The 20409-nt window shown below is 40.2% G+C and overlaps 1 protein-coding gene across 9 annotated transcripts in view; it reads left to right on the plus strand.

Moving 5' to 3' along the window:
* The first annotated feature begins 8199 nt into the window (after window positions 1–8199).
* The window catches only part of OXCT1 (3-oxoacid CoA-transferase 1), a 142776-nt gene continuing 130566 nt past the window's right edge, over window positions 8200–20409 (plus strand). For 4 of the 9 annotated variants that reach the window (XR_013532663.1, XR_013532662.1, XR_013532664.1 and 1 more), the window contains exons 1-3: window positions 8200–9084; window positions 16262–16370; window positions 18013–18103. Coding sequence is in view for 3 of the 9 variants with exons in the window: in XM_035291619.3 (XP_035147510.1) it covers window positions 8803–9084; window positions 16262–16370; window positions 18013–18103 (482 nt within the window). In the remaining 6 variants the exon portion in view is untranslated. Of the gene's footprint in view, window positions 9085–16259; window positions 16371–18012; window positions 18104–20409 lie in introns of all 9 variants that reach the window. The other 5 variants (XR_013532666.1, XR_013532665.1, XR_013532667.1 and 2 more) reach the window with 2 other exon arrangements.

Below are 20409 nucleotides of genomic sequence, written 5' to 3' on the forward strand. Positions count from 1 at the left end.
TCTGCTCTGTTTCTAGAAGTTTGACTAGAACTCCTGGATACCTCACATTAGTGGAATTATACAATATTTGTTCCTTTGTGACTAGCTTATTTCACTTAGCATAATATTCTCAATGTTCATCCATGTTGTCACACATGGCAAGATTTTCTTCTGCTTTTAGGCTAAATAGTATTGCATTGTATTTATATACCACATTTTCTTTATATATTCATCCATTTATCAACATTTAGGTTGTTTCCACATCTTGACTATTGTGAATAATGCAATGAATGTTGGTGTGCAAATACCTCTTTGAGGTAACCAAATATACATTTGACATGTATATTTAGAATTCTCACACCAAAACTATATGTCTAGTGCTTTTAAAAATTGAATAAAAATTGTACAATAGTTTAAACAATGAAAGTATCTAAATTCTTGCCCTTATATTTTTTCCTCACCTTTAGATGGCCTTTTTATTTCTTTTGCAAAAATATATAATACATGGTTGTAATCCTTATATAACACAATTTGAATTCTGACTTTTATACTTATCCTAAACACTTCCACATATAATTTGCAACTTTTACTTTTTAATAGTGGCATAATTGTCTTTCAAGATGATGCCGTATAATGTAACAAATCATTTTTCTGTGGTTGGATATTTATAAGTGACCCTGACATATTCTACTGAGCCAGGGTGTCACAATCTCTTGGCAGTATTTTTTTTTGAAATGTATTATTGCAGGTGTTACTGGTTGTCTGGGAGCATAAACAGTGGGAACATGTAGCCAAAATATCATACTTGGTTTGGGTTACTCTATTGTGAAAAAGATTTAATCAAATGGAATATTCACAAGAAGGGAAGGAAATAACAATGAGAGAAACAGGGACCATTTGAAAGAGGGAAGACAATTTTCTTCATGTACTACAATGGCAGGTTATCTGTGGGGAGAAGATAGCTGGAGGCACTGCAAAGCAGGAGGCTGGTTACAGGAACTGTGTTAGAGAAGAAAGGCCAAGGGATAAGAGCACAAAGTAAGCTGTAAAAGAGAATACAAAGGTAAATAATTACTCCTATGACATCATGATTAGAAAGAAAGTATTCAATCTAAACAGATGAGCTGAGAGACACAGATTAAAGTTCATGGCCTGTATTAAGGCAGCAAAAAAGGACAACCCAAGTCAGCACAACTGGTATTTGTTGAACTGCTCTTTGCCTAAAATAAATCCTAGGACACTATGGATACTGTTTGGAAAACTCTGTCCCTGTCATGAAAGCTCTTCCCCCCCCAACACACAAAGAGGCTCCCTTATCTTTCACTCTGCATACCGTTCTGGCCTTCCCGCCCAGCTGCAGCCACCTCCCTTCCGACAACCGGCTGACCAATCACCACCTGCCTCATCAGCTCCTCCCAGTTTCCCGCCGCCCAGCTTCCCGCCCAGCGGTTTAAACTGACCAACCGTTGCCCGCCGCCTCGGCTCTCAGCTTCCCCACTCCCTCAGCCCTTCAGCCCCCTATAAAAGAACTCTGCTCCCCTGAGCGGCGCGGCCATTTTCCTGTTCTTCCCGGCTGGTCCACCCGGAGGCTCTTTTCTCTCAATAAAGCCTGAACTTAAGACTTTCTTCTAACCTGCGGCCCGGTTTTTTTCTGAACGAGCTCTGTCTTCCCGTAGAGGGTAGGTCGGACAGATACAAAAGTGAACAAATATATTCTTAACAAGCTCATAATCCAGGTGACCAAGAGCCCTGAGAGTACAGAATAAAATAAAATAAGAGGTGGAATTCAGAATGTGAACAGTCAAGGTACACAGAGGAGTTACATTTGATCTGAGTCTTGAAAGACGACTAGGAGTTTGCTCAGCTGGAACAGAAAAAAAAAAGGCATTAACAACAGGCTCCGTTTCAGAAGGTGCTTGGTATATGCAGGGAACAGAAAGTAGTCCAATTTAGCTAAAGTTGTAATTTTCAAACATATTTAAAAAGGGTCACTCTGTCAAATAAAATTGTATTTAGAACCCCAATATATAAAATAAAGTGGTACTTTACAGTTTAAATGTGTTTTATCATTTTAATTGTGAAATATTTTCTGTTATAAATGGAAACAATGAGAATAATAAAGCCCTTCTGAGAAGCTAAAAAATTGCAACCATGGAGTTACGTCTGATACTTTGCTTCTTTTATTTCTGTTTGCCTGCACAATATTAAGAAAGTTAGGATTCGCACTGCAGCTTGTCCTAGAATTTCAGTATATGATTCAGTTAAAGTAGATCACAACTTGAAAGAAAAGTAGCAGGAAATGTTTGCTTCAATGGTCAATAACTAATAACGTCAGTTACCTCTTGTTCACATATGTAAATGTCAGACAAGATGTAGCCAAAATGGAAGATAATCTCTAAAACTATTTACAGTATAATATTATTATAAAGTGTTTTATATGCTTTTTTTGAAGAACTACTATGCTGTGATAAGAAAAAATTCTAGGCAGTACATGTGTCTGACCAGGGCCTCAAAGTGTTATATATTTATATAAATTTAAGTGAGTCAAAATGCAGAGGTCTAAATAATAAAAAGATACGAAGCTACAACCTTCTTTATTGATAACATATTTTATATATTCAAACACAGGAATTTCAATGATGAGGAAACTTTATTCTAAGGTTTGTTTCCCAACTGCACAATCTGGTAATTTTTTTTTTTTTTTTTTTTTTTGAGGTGGAATCTCTCCCTGTCACCCATGCTGCAGTGCAGTGGTGCAATCTTGGCTCACTGCAACCTCCACCTCTCACGTTCAAGTGATTCTCCTGCCTCAGCCTCCAGAGTAGCTTGGACTACATGCGCCACATGCCAGGCTAATTTTTTATTTTTAGTAGCGGGGGGTTTCACCATGTTGGCTAGGCTGGTCTGGAACTCCTGACTTTAGGTGATCTGCCCACCTTGGCTTCCCAAGTGCTGGGATTACAGGTGTGAGCCACCATGCCCAGCCACAATCTGGTAATTTTTAATACATTAAAATCAAAGCTAGATGACAATGGAGTGTGCACACTGCTTCTTTGTTAGTGTTGACAGAATAGTAAAAATGTAATCTAAAATTTAATTTCAAAATATAATGTTTGCGGAGTCCCTAAAGTACCTCTGCAGAGCCCTTAAGTCTACATGATTTGCTGAGGCTCGATTAAACAAAATCTTGGCTATAATTGGATGTTGGACTTCACTTGTAGCCTTTGAGGATTTCTTGAAATATTTTAGGAAAGGATGTGAGAACACCAGATCCTGTATTTGAAATAATAATTTTAAGCATGTTTAAATTGAGGGAGAATGGAAATTTATTTAGAAAAAAACTGAAATAATTCAGATGAGAGTAACTGAAATTGAGGCCTTGAAGTAGTTCAGAATGAGTGAAACTGGAGAGTTGGGGTAAGATTCAAAGATATTTCAGAAAGAGGGAGGTATAAAGAAATAGCCGCTTTTAATAACATATGGTTCAGGGTTTGAATCTTGCCTGATGTTTTTCAGTTTATGAAAATATAGAAAGCATCTGCTACGGTTTGAATGTGTCCTCCTCAAAATCATATGTTGACACTTAATTGCCAACGTAATAGTGTTAAGAGATGGGGCTTTTCAGAGGTGATTAAGTCATGAGAATTCATGAACGGGATTAGTGGTCTTATAAAAGAGGTAGAAGGGAACTGTTTGTGCCTTTGGCCCCTTCCATCATGTGAGGACACAAAACAGGTACAATCTATGAGGAACAGACTCTCACCAGACTCTTGTTAAAATAAAAACTTTAGACAAATTATATTTAGCAGAGTTTAATTGAGCAAAGAATAATTCTGAATCCGGCAGCCCTCTGAACCAGTAGAGGTTCAGAAAGCCCCATTCGGCAATGTAAGCAGGCAGTATTTACAGGCAATAAAAGGAATTCAGGTACAGAAACAGCTTGATTTATTACAGCTCGTCATTTGCCTTATTTGGGCACAATGCAGTGAGGCATTTGCCTTATGTGGACATGGTCTTATTAGTTGGCAGTCTGTGATTAAATGAAGCCTGGCTGCTGTAATTGACTGATACTCAGCTATTTGTTACAAGAATATACTCTTAAGTAAGGTTCATTTACACACTAAGGTGCAGTTTGCAACATAGAAATTCAAAGTATGGAAGCAGCTTTAGGCCAAATTTAATTTAATTTAATTTAACACATTCATTCGGCTGGTGCCTTTATCTTGGACTTTCCAGCCTCCAGAAGTGTGAGAAATACATTTCTTTTTATAACATACCCAGCCTAAGATATTTTATTGTAGCAGCAAGAATGAACTAAGATAACATCTGGGAAATAATTAATAAAGTATAATCTTTAACACCTGAATAATACAAATAGATACTGATCTAGAAATTACATGTTGACATGCTGTAAGCCCTGCTTAACTGCTGCATCATAGAAGGCCACATAGGTGAGGCTGCAGAGCAGAGACTTGAACCCTAGCAGCCTAGCCACAGAGTTCCTGCTGTTTATTAATTTGCTGTCAACACTTGATTCTTGGTTGAGATTGTGTTCAGAGGCACATATAATTTGAAATATAAAGTAGACGTGTGGGGGAAAGGTAGACCAGGAGAGACGATCCTCTAATATGTCATGTTATGAAGTATGAACTTTGGATCTCAAAGGTAGTGTGGAAAACCAATGACATGTTTTAAGCAGAAATAAGGTGATCAGTCTTGAATGTATACAAGATATCACTCTGGTGGGTTTTATATTTTTATATTTCCTTAGCATCTTATAATAATTATCAATTTCATTCCAGGCCTTAAGCCTTCTCCAATTATCTCATGCATTTATTTTATTTTTTTCCTGAGAAAACTACACTTTTAAAAAGTTCATTTTAGTTTTTCTCTATTCATTGAACAAATATTAAATATAAACTAGTTAATACTAATAAAAGAGACTCCTTCAAATGATCTATGAAAATAAGCTTATGAAAGATGCAAATTTAAGGGGTGATGACTTACATTATAAAACAATACTTTGGATTTATGTTTTTCAAACCTACTAGCACAAAATTGTTTGAAGGACTATATTCTCCACATATTAAAGGACTATTGTCATAAAATGAAGCAAGCATGCACTTTTATAACTGACTCATCTGACCTAGTTAAAAACTGCTATTTCTAGTGAAACCAGTCAGTCAACATTTAAAAAACAAGTCTTCAGATGCCCCTGATTATCATCCTGGAGGAGTACACCATCAACTGTAAGGACAAGATGTTCTATCTTGCACTAATGAGTGATGCTGTTGCATCACATTTTAGGAGATTTAAAATGAAACTCCTTAAAACAGAGAACAATTTACAATCTAACACACTCAGACACAGTACCTGCATTTATCTGATAAAATGATGCCACACAGTCATGCCTTGCTTAATAACAAAGACAGGTCCTGAGAAATGAGACCTTAGGCTATTTTGTCATTGTGCAAATATCATAGAATATACTGACACAAACCTGGAGGGTCTAACCTACTACACACCTAGGCTATATGGTATGCTTGTGCTCCTAGGCTACAAACTTGTACAGCATGTTACGGTACTAAATATTGTAGGCAATTGTAGCACAATGGTAAATACTTGTGCATTTAAACTTTTTTTTTGAGACGGGGTCTTGCTTTGGTGAGTAGAAGAGCAATGCTAGCTCACTGCAACCTCTGCCTCCCAGGCTCAAGCAATCCTCCTGCCTCAGACCCCACTGCCCACCCCACCCCTACCCCAGTAGCTGGGACTACAGGTCCCTCCACCATTCCCTGCTTTTTTTTTTTTTAATTTTGGTAGAGATGGGTTTTTTTCCATGTTGCCCAGGCTGATCTCAAACTCCTGGGCTCAAGCGATCCCCTTGCCTTGGCCACCCAAAGTGCTGGGATTACAGGTGTGAGCCATTGCACCTGCCTAAACATTTCTAAACATAAAAGAGCTACAGTAAAATACATTATTATAATCTTATGGCACCACCATCATATATGCTGTCCATTGTTGACCAAAATGTTATGTGGCACATGACTCTGTATATGTACACACACACCCACACCCATACATACACATATGTATCATAATATATTTAAAAAAAAAAAAACTTTCCTCATTGCCTGCCTGGAATCAGACCACTTGTTTAAAAGGCTTTGAATCCAATTCTCCCGGTTTTTAAAAATGTGGAAGTTAAACTCTGCAAGATTCCACAAACCAAAGTTTCCAGAATTTGCCAGAAAATGCCCTCAAAGCAAGTGGGCAATATCTTTCCTAGTTCAGAAAAGTTCATATTTAAAAGAAATAACATTTTACACACCAATTAAAATTGAAATGCCTTTGTGTAACTAAAGGGGAAATCAACATATTAGAACTTTTTTTGTAATTTGTAATTCAGTTTATTCTAGTCTAGGAGTCTCACACATTATTTAAAAAGTATAAAATGAAGTCACAGGCATCAAAAATATAGTACAGTATGTTTTGACCATATAGTAATCAAGCTAATTTTTCTCAGGAGACTTAGTCACAGAGCATACACATTTAAAATGTGTCTTCCTCAGCCAAGAGCAACAAAGTGAGACCAGCCAAGATCAGTCATATGATGACCGACAAAGTTGCCAATGGAGTTTTTCCATTTCATGTGCCCTGTGGAAGGGCAAAAGTGGAAAAGCAGACCCAATTGCAATGGGCAAAAGTGGAAAAGCAGACTCAATTGGAATGCTAGTTTTTTTTTCCACATTGTATAAGTTAAAGGTCCAAAAGCTGCTATATTCTAAATTATCACTAGTTATGGGACTTTAGTTCTAGTACTTGAATTTCCTCTCAATCCGACTTCTTAAAATGTGTTGAAATATCAAGCATCACTAAATTAATTTCTCCAATGTAATTGAATAGTCTAACTTGGTATCTTATTCCTTAACTGATTTTGACTGAACCATAATATTTACAGGGGGAAAAAAGTTCAGAGTTAAAAGAATACCATGAAAAGGCAAATGCTTTTATGGACAAACTTTGAACTGGATCTTCACTATTCATTACCTTAGCATATTTGCTAAAGAAGCTAAGATCTCATTTAATTTTTTATTGTTTTGCTTTGGTTCAAAACTAATGTCACATTCTCAGAACTTAGGCCTTAATAAAATAAAATGTTAGCCTTAATAAAATAAAATGTTATTGAGCTTCCACGTGGTCTTTCCACTCTGCAAAGTGCACAGATAGATCTGGAGAAATCGGATTTGGCTCATGTCTTCAAGGAGCTGGTCAAAAGACAAGGCTTGGAGAATATGTAAGGGTCATGTCAATGAACTGCTACAAACTCGAATAAACTTGTAATAATGCCTAACATTTATTCACTCCTCATAATACGGCCAGAAATTTTGCATGAATTAACTCACAGAAACGTTATGACGTTGTATTATAAGCAATCCTAATTTGCAGATGAGGACACTGAGGCTTAGGGAAGTTATCTAACTTTCCCAAGTTTAAAGCAATATCCTGCCTTTATGGTTTCATCTCCTTAGTAATCTCCGGGGTTGCTGGGACTCCAGTGAAAGAGCCTGAAAATCGCAAACTTGGAAGATGGGGGAAGAAAAGCTGTGCTAAACTTAGGTCACAAAGGTCCATTCTTAATCTTCCTCTGCAAGCCTTGCTGCTCACACCTTATGGCCAACAGCTCGAGGGAAGCGCTCACAGCAAACTTACTCCACCTAAGCCAAGGCCAGGTGTGGGGAGATGGGGCTGAGAAATGTTAGAAATGTGAACGCATTCCCAGCGGGAGAAAAGAAGGGGGTCTCGAGGGGTGTCCCTATGTAGCCCACACACATGCCAGGCACTGACTTGGAAAAGCAAAAACTTCATGGGACATCCTCACGCGGCCGGAGGGCCCTGATCCCTATGCCAAGATTAATCCACAACCTAGGGGGAGGCGGCCACCCGCGCCCCACTGAAGCTAAAGGGGTGACTTAAGGGCTGCGGCGGCAAGTGCACGTCAACACAGCTGTCTCGCACACGCCAAGACACCTGGGGCGCGGAGAGTAACTTCCCCGCGATCTGTCAGGGTGAGCAAAGCCTCTTCTCCCCGCCAGGGCGCCGCCCAGCCTCACTTATTTTAAAAGCAGCAGCCAGCAGCGCGCCCGCGGCGTGCGGCTCGCAAGGGCGGGAAGACGTCATTGCCGCGCTGTCGAGCCTCCAGCCCGCCCAGCGTTCCTTCCCAGCGACTCGGCGGCGGCCAGGACAGCAGCCCCGACACTCACACAAGCCCTCCAGGCTCCTCCTGCCTCCCGGCCCAAAGATGGCGGCTCTCAAACTCCTCTCCTCCGGGCTTCGGCTCTGCGCCTCTGCCCGTGGATCCGGGGGAGCCTGGTACAAGGTAAAGTTCGGGTGAAGAGGAAGGCCACAGGCAGGAAGAACGCAGACCAACTCCTCTGCCCCTACCCGCCCTCTCCATCCTGGAATCTGGCATCCGTGGCGCGGTACCCTGCTCACGGACACGCGGCGACGCGTTCCTTGCCTCGCCCTCTCCGCGTATGATTGCCTTTGCTTGGCTCTGCAGTCGCTTCCCGGATGGAGCTAGACGCCGTAAAGAAGCGCGCGGAGAGGCTGAGAAGGGGCGGGAGGATTCCTCGCAGCGCTCAGGAGCCCTTCGGTGCTCGCCGGCGTCCCCAAGACGCGCGCTTGCGTCGCCCCCGCAGCCTCTAGACCTTGTGGCACCCGCGCTTGGAAAGGGACTCTGAGGGCCTGAACGGGAGGAAGAGGGCGCCAGTGTATGAAGGGGAAGGAGTGAGGCAACAGCGGGTGGGTTTGCGCCCCCCCATGTGGGGATCGCTGGGCAGAGGAGCCTCTAGTGGGCCAGAACCTGAGGCGGGGTTAGCAACGGCTCTGCTCAAGTTCACCGCCAAAAGGCTGGATGCCGGGTGCCGCGGGTCTGGAATGCTGCTCCCCATCCTCTCCTCTCTTCCCGGGTTTGGCTCTACCGCCCAGCAGACTGGAGCGCTCTCCGGGGCGTCCTGCCGGCCTAGCTGGGAATCCATTCGAGATGTGCCCGTGGCTCACGCGTGGTCTTCAGGGGCGGACAAACCTTTCTCTCGAGGCCAGGTTAGGGGCTTTCGCTTTTGAGAGCCCTTTGAAATCCTTTTTGCACCCCATTGCCAGTTCACCACCACAGTGGACTGACTTGTGGTTTTTCCCTATGCACTGTCCTCTCTTGTAAGCCCACCCTTGTCTGGAGCCTTAGGAGCCCAGAGCGCCAGGTCCAGGAGGTGGCTTTACTCCGGCCGCCTCAATCGCCGAAGTCTCTTCCTGGGTATTGAATAATAGGTCTGAGCTTGACAGCGTGCCATGCACACGGTGCTTACACCTGAAACTTGCCTGCCTGGCCCCATTGCTCTTTTTCCTGTATCCAATCCCTGATCGCTGAGAACAGAGGAGTCACTGAGTTCCTTCGGCAGGTGCTAGGGAATGATTCAGAACTGGACCATTTTACTCTTAAATGCCTCTTAAGAAGCATTTTGGTAACTACAGATAGACTTGGCTATATAAAGCACTATTAAAAGGGAACTTGACCTTCAGTGAGATTGCAGCTGTGCTAAAGTTAATGCGAACCACAGCACCGCGATATCCTTGGGCCGAGGTCAGTAACGTTCCTTCTTTTGACAGTTACATATTTGCCCAGCTGTAATTTACTCACTTAGAGTCTTTCCCACCTTAAGTATATCATTAAACCATCTCCAAAGCTCAGCAAACCTCTTCTTAGGGGGATGAGTGCAAATGAGGTGTTCTGCTGTATCTCATTAACAGTTCATACAGAGTTCAAACTTACTCCTGTCAGGCTTGGTTATCACAAGAAGTCTAACTCCTGCTTCCCACTGTTCCCCTAGCTTATGGCTCTTAGTGCCCCTTTGTTTAGCACTTTAAATCCTCACCTGCTGCTTCTGTTGAACTGTACCACTTATCTCCTTAACTTTTCTTTTTTTTTTTTTTTTTCGAGACGGAGTTTCGCTGTTGTTACCCGGGCTGGAGTGCAATGGTGCGATCTCGGATCACCGCAACCTCCACCTCCTGGGTTCAGGCAATTCTCCTGCCTCAGCCTCCCGAGTAGCTGGGATTACAGGCACGCGCCACCATGCCCAGCTAATTTTTTGTATTTTTAGTAGAGACGGGGTTTCACCATGTTAACCAGGATGGTCTCGATCTGTTGACCTCGTGATCCACCAGCCTCGGCCTCCCAAAGTGCTGGGATTACAGGCTTGAGCCACCGCTCCCGGCCTCCATAACTTTTCAGATCTGTGTATTGTCTCCTCAACCAGATGACAGTTCCCTGATGGCAGAACTACATTGTATGCCTTACACTCAGTCTCCCTCAACAAACACACTACTCTGCATAGATGAGATATTCTACACATATTTAACAAATGAATGAGAGAACCCTGCAGGCAAACAAGTAGAAACCTTGAGTTTTTCCACTAAACATAGCTAACAGCTAAAATGAGATATTTTCTTAAATGTTTAAAATTTTTGTAATGAGCAAGCCCAGTGTCTCTCAGACCAGACAGTGCATCAACACTACCTGGAGGTTTTACGAAATAGATTGCTGTATCCACCCCCAGAGTTTCTAATTTAGTAAGTCCTGGGTGGGGCCCTATAATTTGCATTAACAAGTTCCAAGTGATATTGATGCTGCTGGTCTATGGACTGACTGCCCCTTTAGGAGTTATTTGGCGTGGACTTAGGTGAGAATAGACTATTAGAAGGTATCTTCTTGCTTCATTATTACTATGGGGCATTGGGGGAGCATTTAATACTCTTTTCACTATAGAAAGTTATTAGCTGGAAATAATTATAAGAGTACCACTAACACTTGACCCACTTATCATCCTTGAAACTGTCTTTCCCCAAATCTCTTTCTAACCCAGACTCTCCTGAGCTGCAATCCTTCTGGTGCAGCCGGTCAACTTCACTTTGATGTCACTCGGTGCTTAAAGCTCTTTCTGTTGCAAAGCAAATCAGCCGTAAGGTGGCTTTCTTCTTCCTTGTTTTGTTCTCTTTGCACGGTGGTTCACAGCTTCAGTATCCATCCAGTGTATAAGCTGGAAATCCTGGAACCACCTTCTCTTCTCCTTGCTGCAATTCCAATTGATCACCAAGTGTCATATGTGTACCTTTTTCAGAAATGTTCCTCAGTGCTGTCCCTGGCATTCTTTCTCAGCAACTGTTTCTTCCTTATAGCTCCCCAGCTAAATACTATGATTGTGTTTACATTTTTGTCATTATTTAATGACTACTACCTTTGCTAGTTTGTAAGTTTCATCATAGCAGGGACTATGCCTGTATTTTATTTTTAATATTTATTTTCGCTTTTTAGCCCCAGTATTTTGTACAGTTGGTACAAATGGGTGAAAGAAAGAGATAATGAGTTTCCCTACTACTTTCTTAATTCAGGCTTCCTTTGAGTTGTGACATCTGTTTCAAAAGCTTTGTTTTTCCTTCCTCATTGAACAATCAGGTCACAAATCACCATTAAATAACTTAATCATGTAACCAAATAACACTGGTTCCCCCAAAACCTATGGAAATAAAAAAATTAAAAAAACAAAACAAAACTCTGCAGTGTAGTCTGTAAGGCCTTTTCAAACTGCCTCAGTCTGCCTCTGTGGCCTGATCTTCATGAACCTCTCTGAGACCTGATCTCACACATCTGTGACCACACAGAGCCTTTTCATATTGCTGTACTCTTACTCATGTGGCTCCCTTATTTGGAATCCCTGTCCTGACAAGTATTTAACACCTGACAAATTGGGATTTTCTAGTCCACCAGGTATAATGAATTACTCCTTCATCTGTGTCCTGCGGAGCACTGAGTATCCCTCCAACATTGGAGAATAACATGTATGTTCCCTCGATAACAATGCATACCACTGCTGTAGAGAATGGCCTAGTTTTGTAACTCCCTGTGGGCTTCTTGAAATTTATTCTTGTCACATGTGCATAATTGGCAGTGTTTAGTTCAAGGTGAACATTCCACCTTTGGTAGACACTGTTCCATTGCTGTACAGCTAAAGTGTTTCCATACATATCACTGCCTCTTGGCGGTGATGGCTTGATCTGCTGATCTGCAAGTCTGTAAGTGAGTGTATCCATCCTCATATTACTGCCTTTTCTTCTAACGTGTATCTCTTCACTTCTCTCCGTATAACCTCTCCACACTTTTGTTTCTCAAACTCTGATACTGACTTGTTAAATATCATCTTTTCTTTGTCATTTATTTAACTGTAAGGTGACAAATATCACCTCATGTTAAAGTAATCTTAAAGCTAAGATTGTGTTTTGTTTTGTTTTTTTTTTTTGAGACGGAGTTTCGCTCTTGTTACCCAGGCTGGAGTGTGATGGTGCCATCTTGGCTCACCGCAATCTCCGCCTCCTGGGTTCAGGCAATTCTCCTGCCTCAGCCTCCCGAGTAGCTGGGATTACAGGCACGTGCCACCATGCCCAGCTAATTTTCTGTATTTTTAGTAGAGACGGGGTTTCACCATGTTGACCAGGATGGTCTTGATCTCTTGACCTCGTGATCCACCCGCCTCGGCCTCCCAAAGTGCTGGGATTACAGGCTTGAGCCACCGCGCCCGGCAAGATTGTGTTTTTTTAAAACCTTCGACAAAGATCACCTGGATTAATTTGCTACAGTACGAATTGTGTTTAAAAACATTCTTTGGGCTGGGCGCGGTGGCTAAAGCCTGTAAATCCAGCACTTTGGGAGGCAGAGGCGGGTGGATCACGAGGTCAAGAGATCAAGACCATCCTGGTCAACATGGTGAAACCCCGTCTCTACTAAAAATACAAAATTTAGCTGGGCACGGTGGCACGTGCCTGTAATCCCAGCTACTGAGGAGGCGGAGGCAGGAGAATTGCCTGAACCCAGGAGGCGGAGGTTGCGGTGAGCCGAGATCGCGCCATTGCACGCCAGCCTGGGTAACAAGAGCGAAACTCTGTCTCAAAAAAACAACAACAACAACAAAAAAAACATTCTTTGTAAAATCAGTGGCATGTGTGTGTAGGGTAGAGTAAGGTGGTTAAAAATTAAAAGCAAACTCCAGTAGATGACCGGTTAATCTTACTGCCCTGGTGGAGAATGAAGAAAAGTTTGCACTTTCCAAAGGAAAATCTAACATTCCCCTGGGCATCTTCTATAGTCCAGGCACAGGGCTTCTGGGTATAACATTTGATCCTTACTATATCTCTAGAAAACAATTATCATCTTACTGTAAACTTAAAATACCCTCTCCTCCCATGAAAAAGAGATGCAGTGATTAAGTAATTTTCCTTGCTTCATACAACTGTGGCAGAATTGGAATTTGAAGCAAGGGTATTTTTGATCCCAAGGGCATGATGTATTATGCCACACTATTTCCCAAACTAGTTGTTAGGGTTTCTTAGGACAGAATCTGTTGTAGTACAAGTTGACTTCTCAGTAAAAGATGTAAATTGTCAACAAGTATTGTTAACTGAATATATGAATAATGAAAAAACCAAACTTGAGTACCTGCAAGTTCTTCATTGTCCTGAGCCCTTCTCACATTACCTGGAAAACATGGCCACTTTATGCTTTTAACTTTTGATTATCTGGGTAAACATACCTTTTCTAAAATACTTTTGAGGTATATTTTTTTGCAGGGAGTGTGGCAAGCTCCTTGGTAATTTCTACTGTAATGAAAACTATCAGATGAAACAAAAGAATAGAGTTCTTGACAAGCCTATGGTTATATGCTTTTATTTTTCTTTAGGGGCAGAGGAGAGGTGGTAATGGTTAATGGGTACCAAAAAATAGAAAGAATGAAAAAGTCCTACTGTTTGATAGCACAACAAGATTACTATAGTCAATAACAACTTAACTGTACATTTTAAAATAACTTCAAATGTATTTGTCTTGTAACCCAAAGGATAAATGCTTGAGGGAATGGATACTGGAATCTGAAAAGACTATAGGTGTATAGGGAAAATAACTTTTCTTCTAACTTCCTCTCTATGTGGGATTTGTGTTTCTCAGCTTATTAAAATAGTTAAGGGTGATCTTAACACACAGACTGTTGAGGTGTGGATGAACTCTTTAATTTTCTTCCCCTTCCAGCTATAAGAGCCTCAGTCTTCACTTTTGAGTGGAGATAATGACATCAGAGTTATACAGGAAGAAATAGAACACTCACAGAGATTTGTTGTATATCAGTAAAAGAGAAGTAGAGTATGAGAGCTTTGAAAAAACATGGAGAGAAGAACATTGTCGTAGAAAGACCCTGAGGTAGAAGGCCAAAACCATGGATCTGGTCTTGCTTTAACACAGGTTTTGGTAAATTACAAGATCCTTCTAAGCTTCAAAAGCTTGACCTGTGGAATAAATTGGTTGAATTAGATAGCTGCATTTTTTAAGTGTCTCTAGGAGATATCCTTAACTTTATCTTATGAGCCTTATAAACCTTCTGTTGGCCTGTTTATTCAGGCTATCACATCTGTAATTTCCAATGTATTAAAAATTTATGTTTAAAACCAAAGCAGATTCATACTTGAGGATAGGAAAGAGAGAACACTGTTTGTGGCTCAAGCCCTTTCTGTCTCTGCCTAGACTTATTTCTCAGGATTTGGGCAGTGTGCTGGCTTATTTTTAGAGGAAGAAAAGATTGATAGACATGTATGCTGTCACCTTGACCACCTCAGGTTGTGTCTGTCTCGGAGACCGTTAGGCAGTAGGTGTGAGCTCACAACTGACATGTTAAGGTGGCGGTATACCAGGATTCAGATGTTATTCTTTCTTTTTAGGATGACTGTGTAATGAGAATAAAGGAGAGCTGATATTGAATATGAATGATTGCTACAGAATCTGCTTTCTCATTTTCTTTTGTGCATATTGTGGATGAAGTAGTAGAAAGGGAAAAGTTTACAACTGACTGTTCATGAATATTCACGGTGACTCATTTCGGACCAAACAATTCACTGTGGTAAGGCTAGCCTTAACTACCTTGTAGATAATGGCTTGTTCCTTTTCTGTAGCCTCCATAAACCTTCAGCCCCATAGCAAGATGAGTTGTTTTGTAAGCTGTTCTTGTCCTTTTAGGAGGCATTCTCTGACATTTAAGATAGAACCTGGTGCCCAATTCTGTAGGTATGTGTTTTATTTATATTCACTTTGGTTTCTTAGCAGTGCTCATGTCTTAATACTCAGCTATGTCGGAATAAATAGGACAGGACTCGGCACATGGCATGTTTACAGTAAATACTTGTTGATGAATGGAAGATTGGGTTACCAGAAACTGATGCTTGATGACACCATTGCTGTGAATTTGAATTCCAGTATACTGACTTCTTTTCTTTCTACTTTCATTCTTTTGTGTGGCCACAAATGACAGAGTTAGAGCTTTTCCTTATGTAATAGAGAACATCTGTTACAAGGGGACTTCAGTAATAATTTGTGGATAAAATATCCATCTTACTTTTAAGTACCAGTCACTGAAAGTGCCAGGCTTTTAAAGAGGGGGTAGTGTCATAGACATAAAGAGTGAAATGGTGGTTACAGAGGCTGGGGGTGAGGGGTGGTGAGATACTGGTCAAAGGATACATAATTTTACCTAGGAGGAATAAATTCAAGAGATCTGTTGAACACCATCATGACTACAGTTAGTAATATATTGTAGACTGGAAAATTGCTTAGAGATTTTTAAGTGTTTTTATCATGAAAAAAGTATGTGCGTTTATAAATAGTTTGATTTAGTTATTCGACAATGTATATAACATCCTCCCTTCTTTGAGGGGAATATGTTCCAAAACCCCAGTGGATGCCTGAACTGTGGATAGTACCAAACCCTATCTATGCTGTTATTTTCTACATATCTCTATGATTCATTTTAATGTACAAATTAGACTATGAGACATTAATCACAATAATTAATAGAACAATTATTATAATATACTGTAATAAAAGTTATGAGTGTGTTCCCTCTCTCAAATCTTATTGTACTGTACTTACCTGAGGTGAGATAGACCTCGAAAGGGAAACTGTGGATAAAGGGGGTGTACTGTACATATTAAAACACCATGAATGCCATAAATCTATACATTTATTACTTGTATAAATACATATATTTATATACAATTATTACCTGGCAATTAAAAACATGTATATATAAAGGCGATAATGAAATTATCATTTGTCTGTCAAATAAATTGCTACACACACAAAGTAAAGCTGTATCTCCAAATGATAATCAAATTTTTTTTTTTAATATTTCAGGGATGTGTTTGCTCCTTTTCCACCAGTGCTCATTACCATACTAAGTTTTATACGGATCCAGTGGAAGCTGTAAAAGACATCCCTGATGGTGCAACCGTTCTGGTTGGTGGTGAGTAATAATACTGTTTTACAGTAATGTCCTTATGTTTTTAAATGAAGCAGGCAAATCACAATGACAAAAATGTATAGATTAGAAATGATAATTATTTTATTATGCATTATTTATTTTACATATTACAGTATCATCTATTTTATCAGTGTCTCCTTCCTAAAAGTTTAGCAAGGTTTAGCATTTTTTACTTTCTGTCAGTGCGTGTGTGTGTGTGTGTGTGTGTGTGTGTGTTTCTGTTTTGAAAAAATGAAGCTTCAAAGTAGTCTTGTTCTATTATTAGCTTTGAAAAAATTCCTAGATCCTTGGAAACCTTTTAACTTAAAATGTTTACATTGATCTCATAAGCTTATATCTAACCACTTCTGTTATTGCTCCTTATTTTGAGAAAGAGAGCCCATAGACACAGGCATCTGTATTGACCTCCTCCACCGCCAGTTCTATTGCTGCTTCTTGTTTGAATTATCATTTATTATTTATTTATTTATTGTTTAGAGAGGGAGTCTCACTTTGTTGCCCAGGCTGGAGTGCGGTGATGCAATCTCCATTTACTGCCATCTCTGCCTCCTGGGTTCAAGCGATTCTCTTGCCTTAGCCTTCTGAGTAGCTAGGATTACAGGCACCCGCTACCATTCCTGGCTAATTTTTGTGGTTTTGGTAGAGATGGGATTTCACCATGTTGGCCAGTATGGTCTCAAACTCCTGACCTCAAGTGATCCTCCCACCTCGGCCTCCCAAAGTGCTGGGATTACAGGCATCAGCCACCTGAGCCCAGACTGGAATGGCTTTTAGATCCACTGACTCACACTCATTACCTTGCTGCTTGATTCTTGTAAATAATATCAGGGATTATTTTTAGGATTTACCTCCACTCATTCAAGTAAGTCATTGAATGTTTATACAGTCAATACAATTTGAATCATCATGGAAAATGTAAAGAAATGACAGTTTGGGGCTGGGTGTGGTGGCTCACGCCTGTAAGCCCAGCACTTTGGGAGGCCAAAGTGGGCGGATCACGAGATCAAGAGATCGAGACCATCCTGGCCAACAAAGTGAAACTCCGTCTCTACTAAAAATACAAAAATTAGCTGTGTGTGGTGGCGCACACCTGTAGTCTCAGCTACTCTGGAGGCTGAGGCAGGAAAATTGCTTGAACCTGGGAGGCAGAGGTTGCAGTGAGCCAAGATAGTGCCACTGCACTCCAGCCTGGTGCCTGGGGATGGAGCAAGTCTCTGTCTCAAAAAAAAAGAAATGACAGTTTAGGGCTTAGGCTTCCAACTCTGCAAAATCTACTCAGACATATATAAACATGCTTGAAAGAATTACAGAAAAACTGATTTACAAAGCAGGACAACAACAGATATATAGTTAAGTGCTAAGCAATGTGTAGCCATATAAACTGGTTGCATTTGGCCTTATACTTATGGTTCAAAGAGTGGGCAGTGATGTGTGATATGGTGCAAAACATTTGGATACAGACATACGATGATTTATTGAGCTGCTGAGATATATCTGTGCATTTTGCTTAGTAGATCTAATAATATGCTTTGGTTTTTTTTCCCTCTTAAAAAGAATAGCACACACTTCTGAAAAAGGATTGTTAGCCCCTTCACAAATTGTTTGTTTTTTGGGCTTAATGTAGGTTTTGGGCTATGTGGAATTCCAGAGAACCTTATAGATGCTTTACTTAAAACTGGAGTAAAAGGACTAACTGCAGTCAGCAACAATGCAGGGTAAGTGTGCATTTTCAAAACAATTGGCTGGAGAGAAATTCTAGTTTTCAATATTTAAGCAGAGTTTATCAATGAAATGAGGTTTTCCCTTATTCACACGAACAATATTTCCAAGCATCAAAATATAGTGTTGAACAAGATCAAGAGCAGTGGTTATATTTATCCAAATATTTTTGGTATCAACCTTCATGAGTAAAGCAGACTTGCTTTATCTTATGTAGAATAAAGATATAAATTAAGACTTTATATCTTAATCTGATGTGCTTTTAATTTTCTAAACTTAAAGTATATTGAATTTGGAATATATATCTTCAAATTAAATCTTGCATTTTGAAATTTAAAGGTGTTCCTTTATGTTATTTATTATAACAGATGATTATTTATAAAGCAAGATGGACATCAATTTGAAATCTGATTGAAGTCCTTCATTTTAGTAAAGGACTTCACTCTAGAATCTGCCATCACTCTAGATCATATATAAAGGGATACCATTAATCATAAAAATATGGCTGGTCTTGGAAGATGGATATGCAGCCAGCACTTAAGATAGTAGGATTGCATATTATGGTGGTCAGAAATAGCCATCATTTTAAAAATGGCATGTACATTAAAGCACATTTAGCTATATTAGGAAAAGCCATTTTTTTTTAGATTTTTAAAATACATATGTTCACATACCATCTAGAGCATAACATACTGCAGGTTGGGTATGTGTATGCGTGTGTGTGTGTATATATATATATATATATTTTTTAATTGTACTTTAGGTTCTGAGGTACATGTGCAAGATCATACAGGATTGTTGCATAGGTACACACATGGCAATGGCAATGTAGTTTGCTGCCTCCATCCCCCCCGTCACCTACATCTGGCATTTCTCCCCATGTTATCCCTCCATGACCTCCCCACCCCTCTGCTGTCCTTCCCTTGCCACCCCCACAGCAGACCCCAGTGTGTGATGCTCCCCTCCCTGTGTCCATGTGTTCTCATTGTTCAATAGCCACCTATGAGTGAGAACATGCAGTGTTTGATTTTCTGTTCTTGTGTCAGTTTGCTGAGAATGATGGTTTCCAGATTCATCCATGTCCGTCCCTACAAAGGAAACGAAACCATTCATTTCTATGGCTGCATAGTATTCCATGGTGTATAGGTGCCACAATTTCCTTGTCCAGTCTGTTGTCGATGGGCATTTAGGTTAGTTCCAGGTCTTTGCTATTGTAAACAGTGCCACTATAAATATATGTGTGCATGTGTCTTTATAATAAACTGATTTGTAATCCTTTGGATATATACCCAGTAATTGGAATGCAGGGTCAAATGGAATTTCTATTTCTAGGTCCTTGAGGAAGTGCCACACTGTCTTCCACAATGGTTGAACTAATTTACACTCCCACCAACAGTGTAAAAGTGTTCCTATTTCTCCACATCCTCTCCAGCATCTGTTGTCTCCAGATTTTTTAATGATCACCATTCTAACTGGCATGAGGTGGTATCTCAATGTGGTTTTGATTTGCATTTCTCTAATAATCAGTGATGGTGAGCATTTCTTCATATGTTTGTTGGCCTCATATATGTCTTCTTTGAAAAGTGTCTATTTATATCCTTCACCCACTTTTGAATGGGTTTCTTTGTTTTTTTTTTTTTTTTTGTAAATCTGTTTTAGTTCTTTGTAGATTCTGGATATTAGCCCTTTGTCAGATGGGTAGATTGCAGCAATCTTTTACCATTCTGTTGGTTGCTGGTTCACTCTGATGATTGTTTCTTTTGCTGTATAGAAGCTCTGGAGTTTAGTTAGGTCCCATTTGTCTATTTTGGCTTCTGTTGCCAAGCTTTTGGTGTTTTAGTCATGAGGTCCTTGCCTATGCCTATGCCCTGAATGGTTTTGCCTAGGTTTTCTTCTAGTGTTTTTATGGTGTTAGGTCTTATATTTAAGTCTTTAATCCATCTGGAGTTAATTTTAGTGTAAGGTTTCAGGAAGGGGTCCAGTTTCTGCTTTCTGCACACTGCTAGCCAGTTTTCCCAACACCATTTATTAAACAAGGAATCCTTTCACCATTGCTTGTTTTTGTCAGGTTTGTCAAAGATCAGTTGGTTGCAGATGTGTGGCATTGCCTCCAAGGCCTCTGTTCCGTTCCATTGGTCTATATATCTGATTTTGTACCAGTACCATGCTGTTTTGATTACTCTAGCTTTGTAGTATAGTTTCAAATCAGGTAGCATGATGCCTCTGGGTTTGTTCTTTTTGCTTAGTATTGTCTGTGCTATTGTCTTTTGGTTCCATATGAAGTTTAAGGTGTTTTTTTCCA

Source organism: Callithrix jacchus, chromosome 2, assembly GCF_049354715.1.
Source record: "Callithrix jacchus isolate 240 chromosome 2, calJac240_pri, whole genome shotgun sequence".
Classification (NCBI taxonomy): Eukaryota; Metazoa; Chordata; class Mammalia; order Primates; family Cebidae; genus Callithrix; species Callithrix jacchus.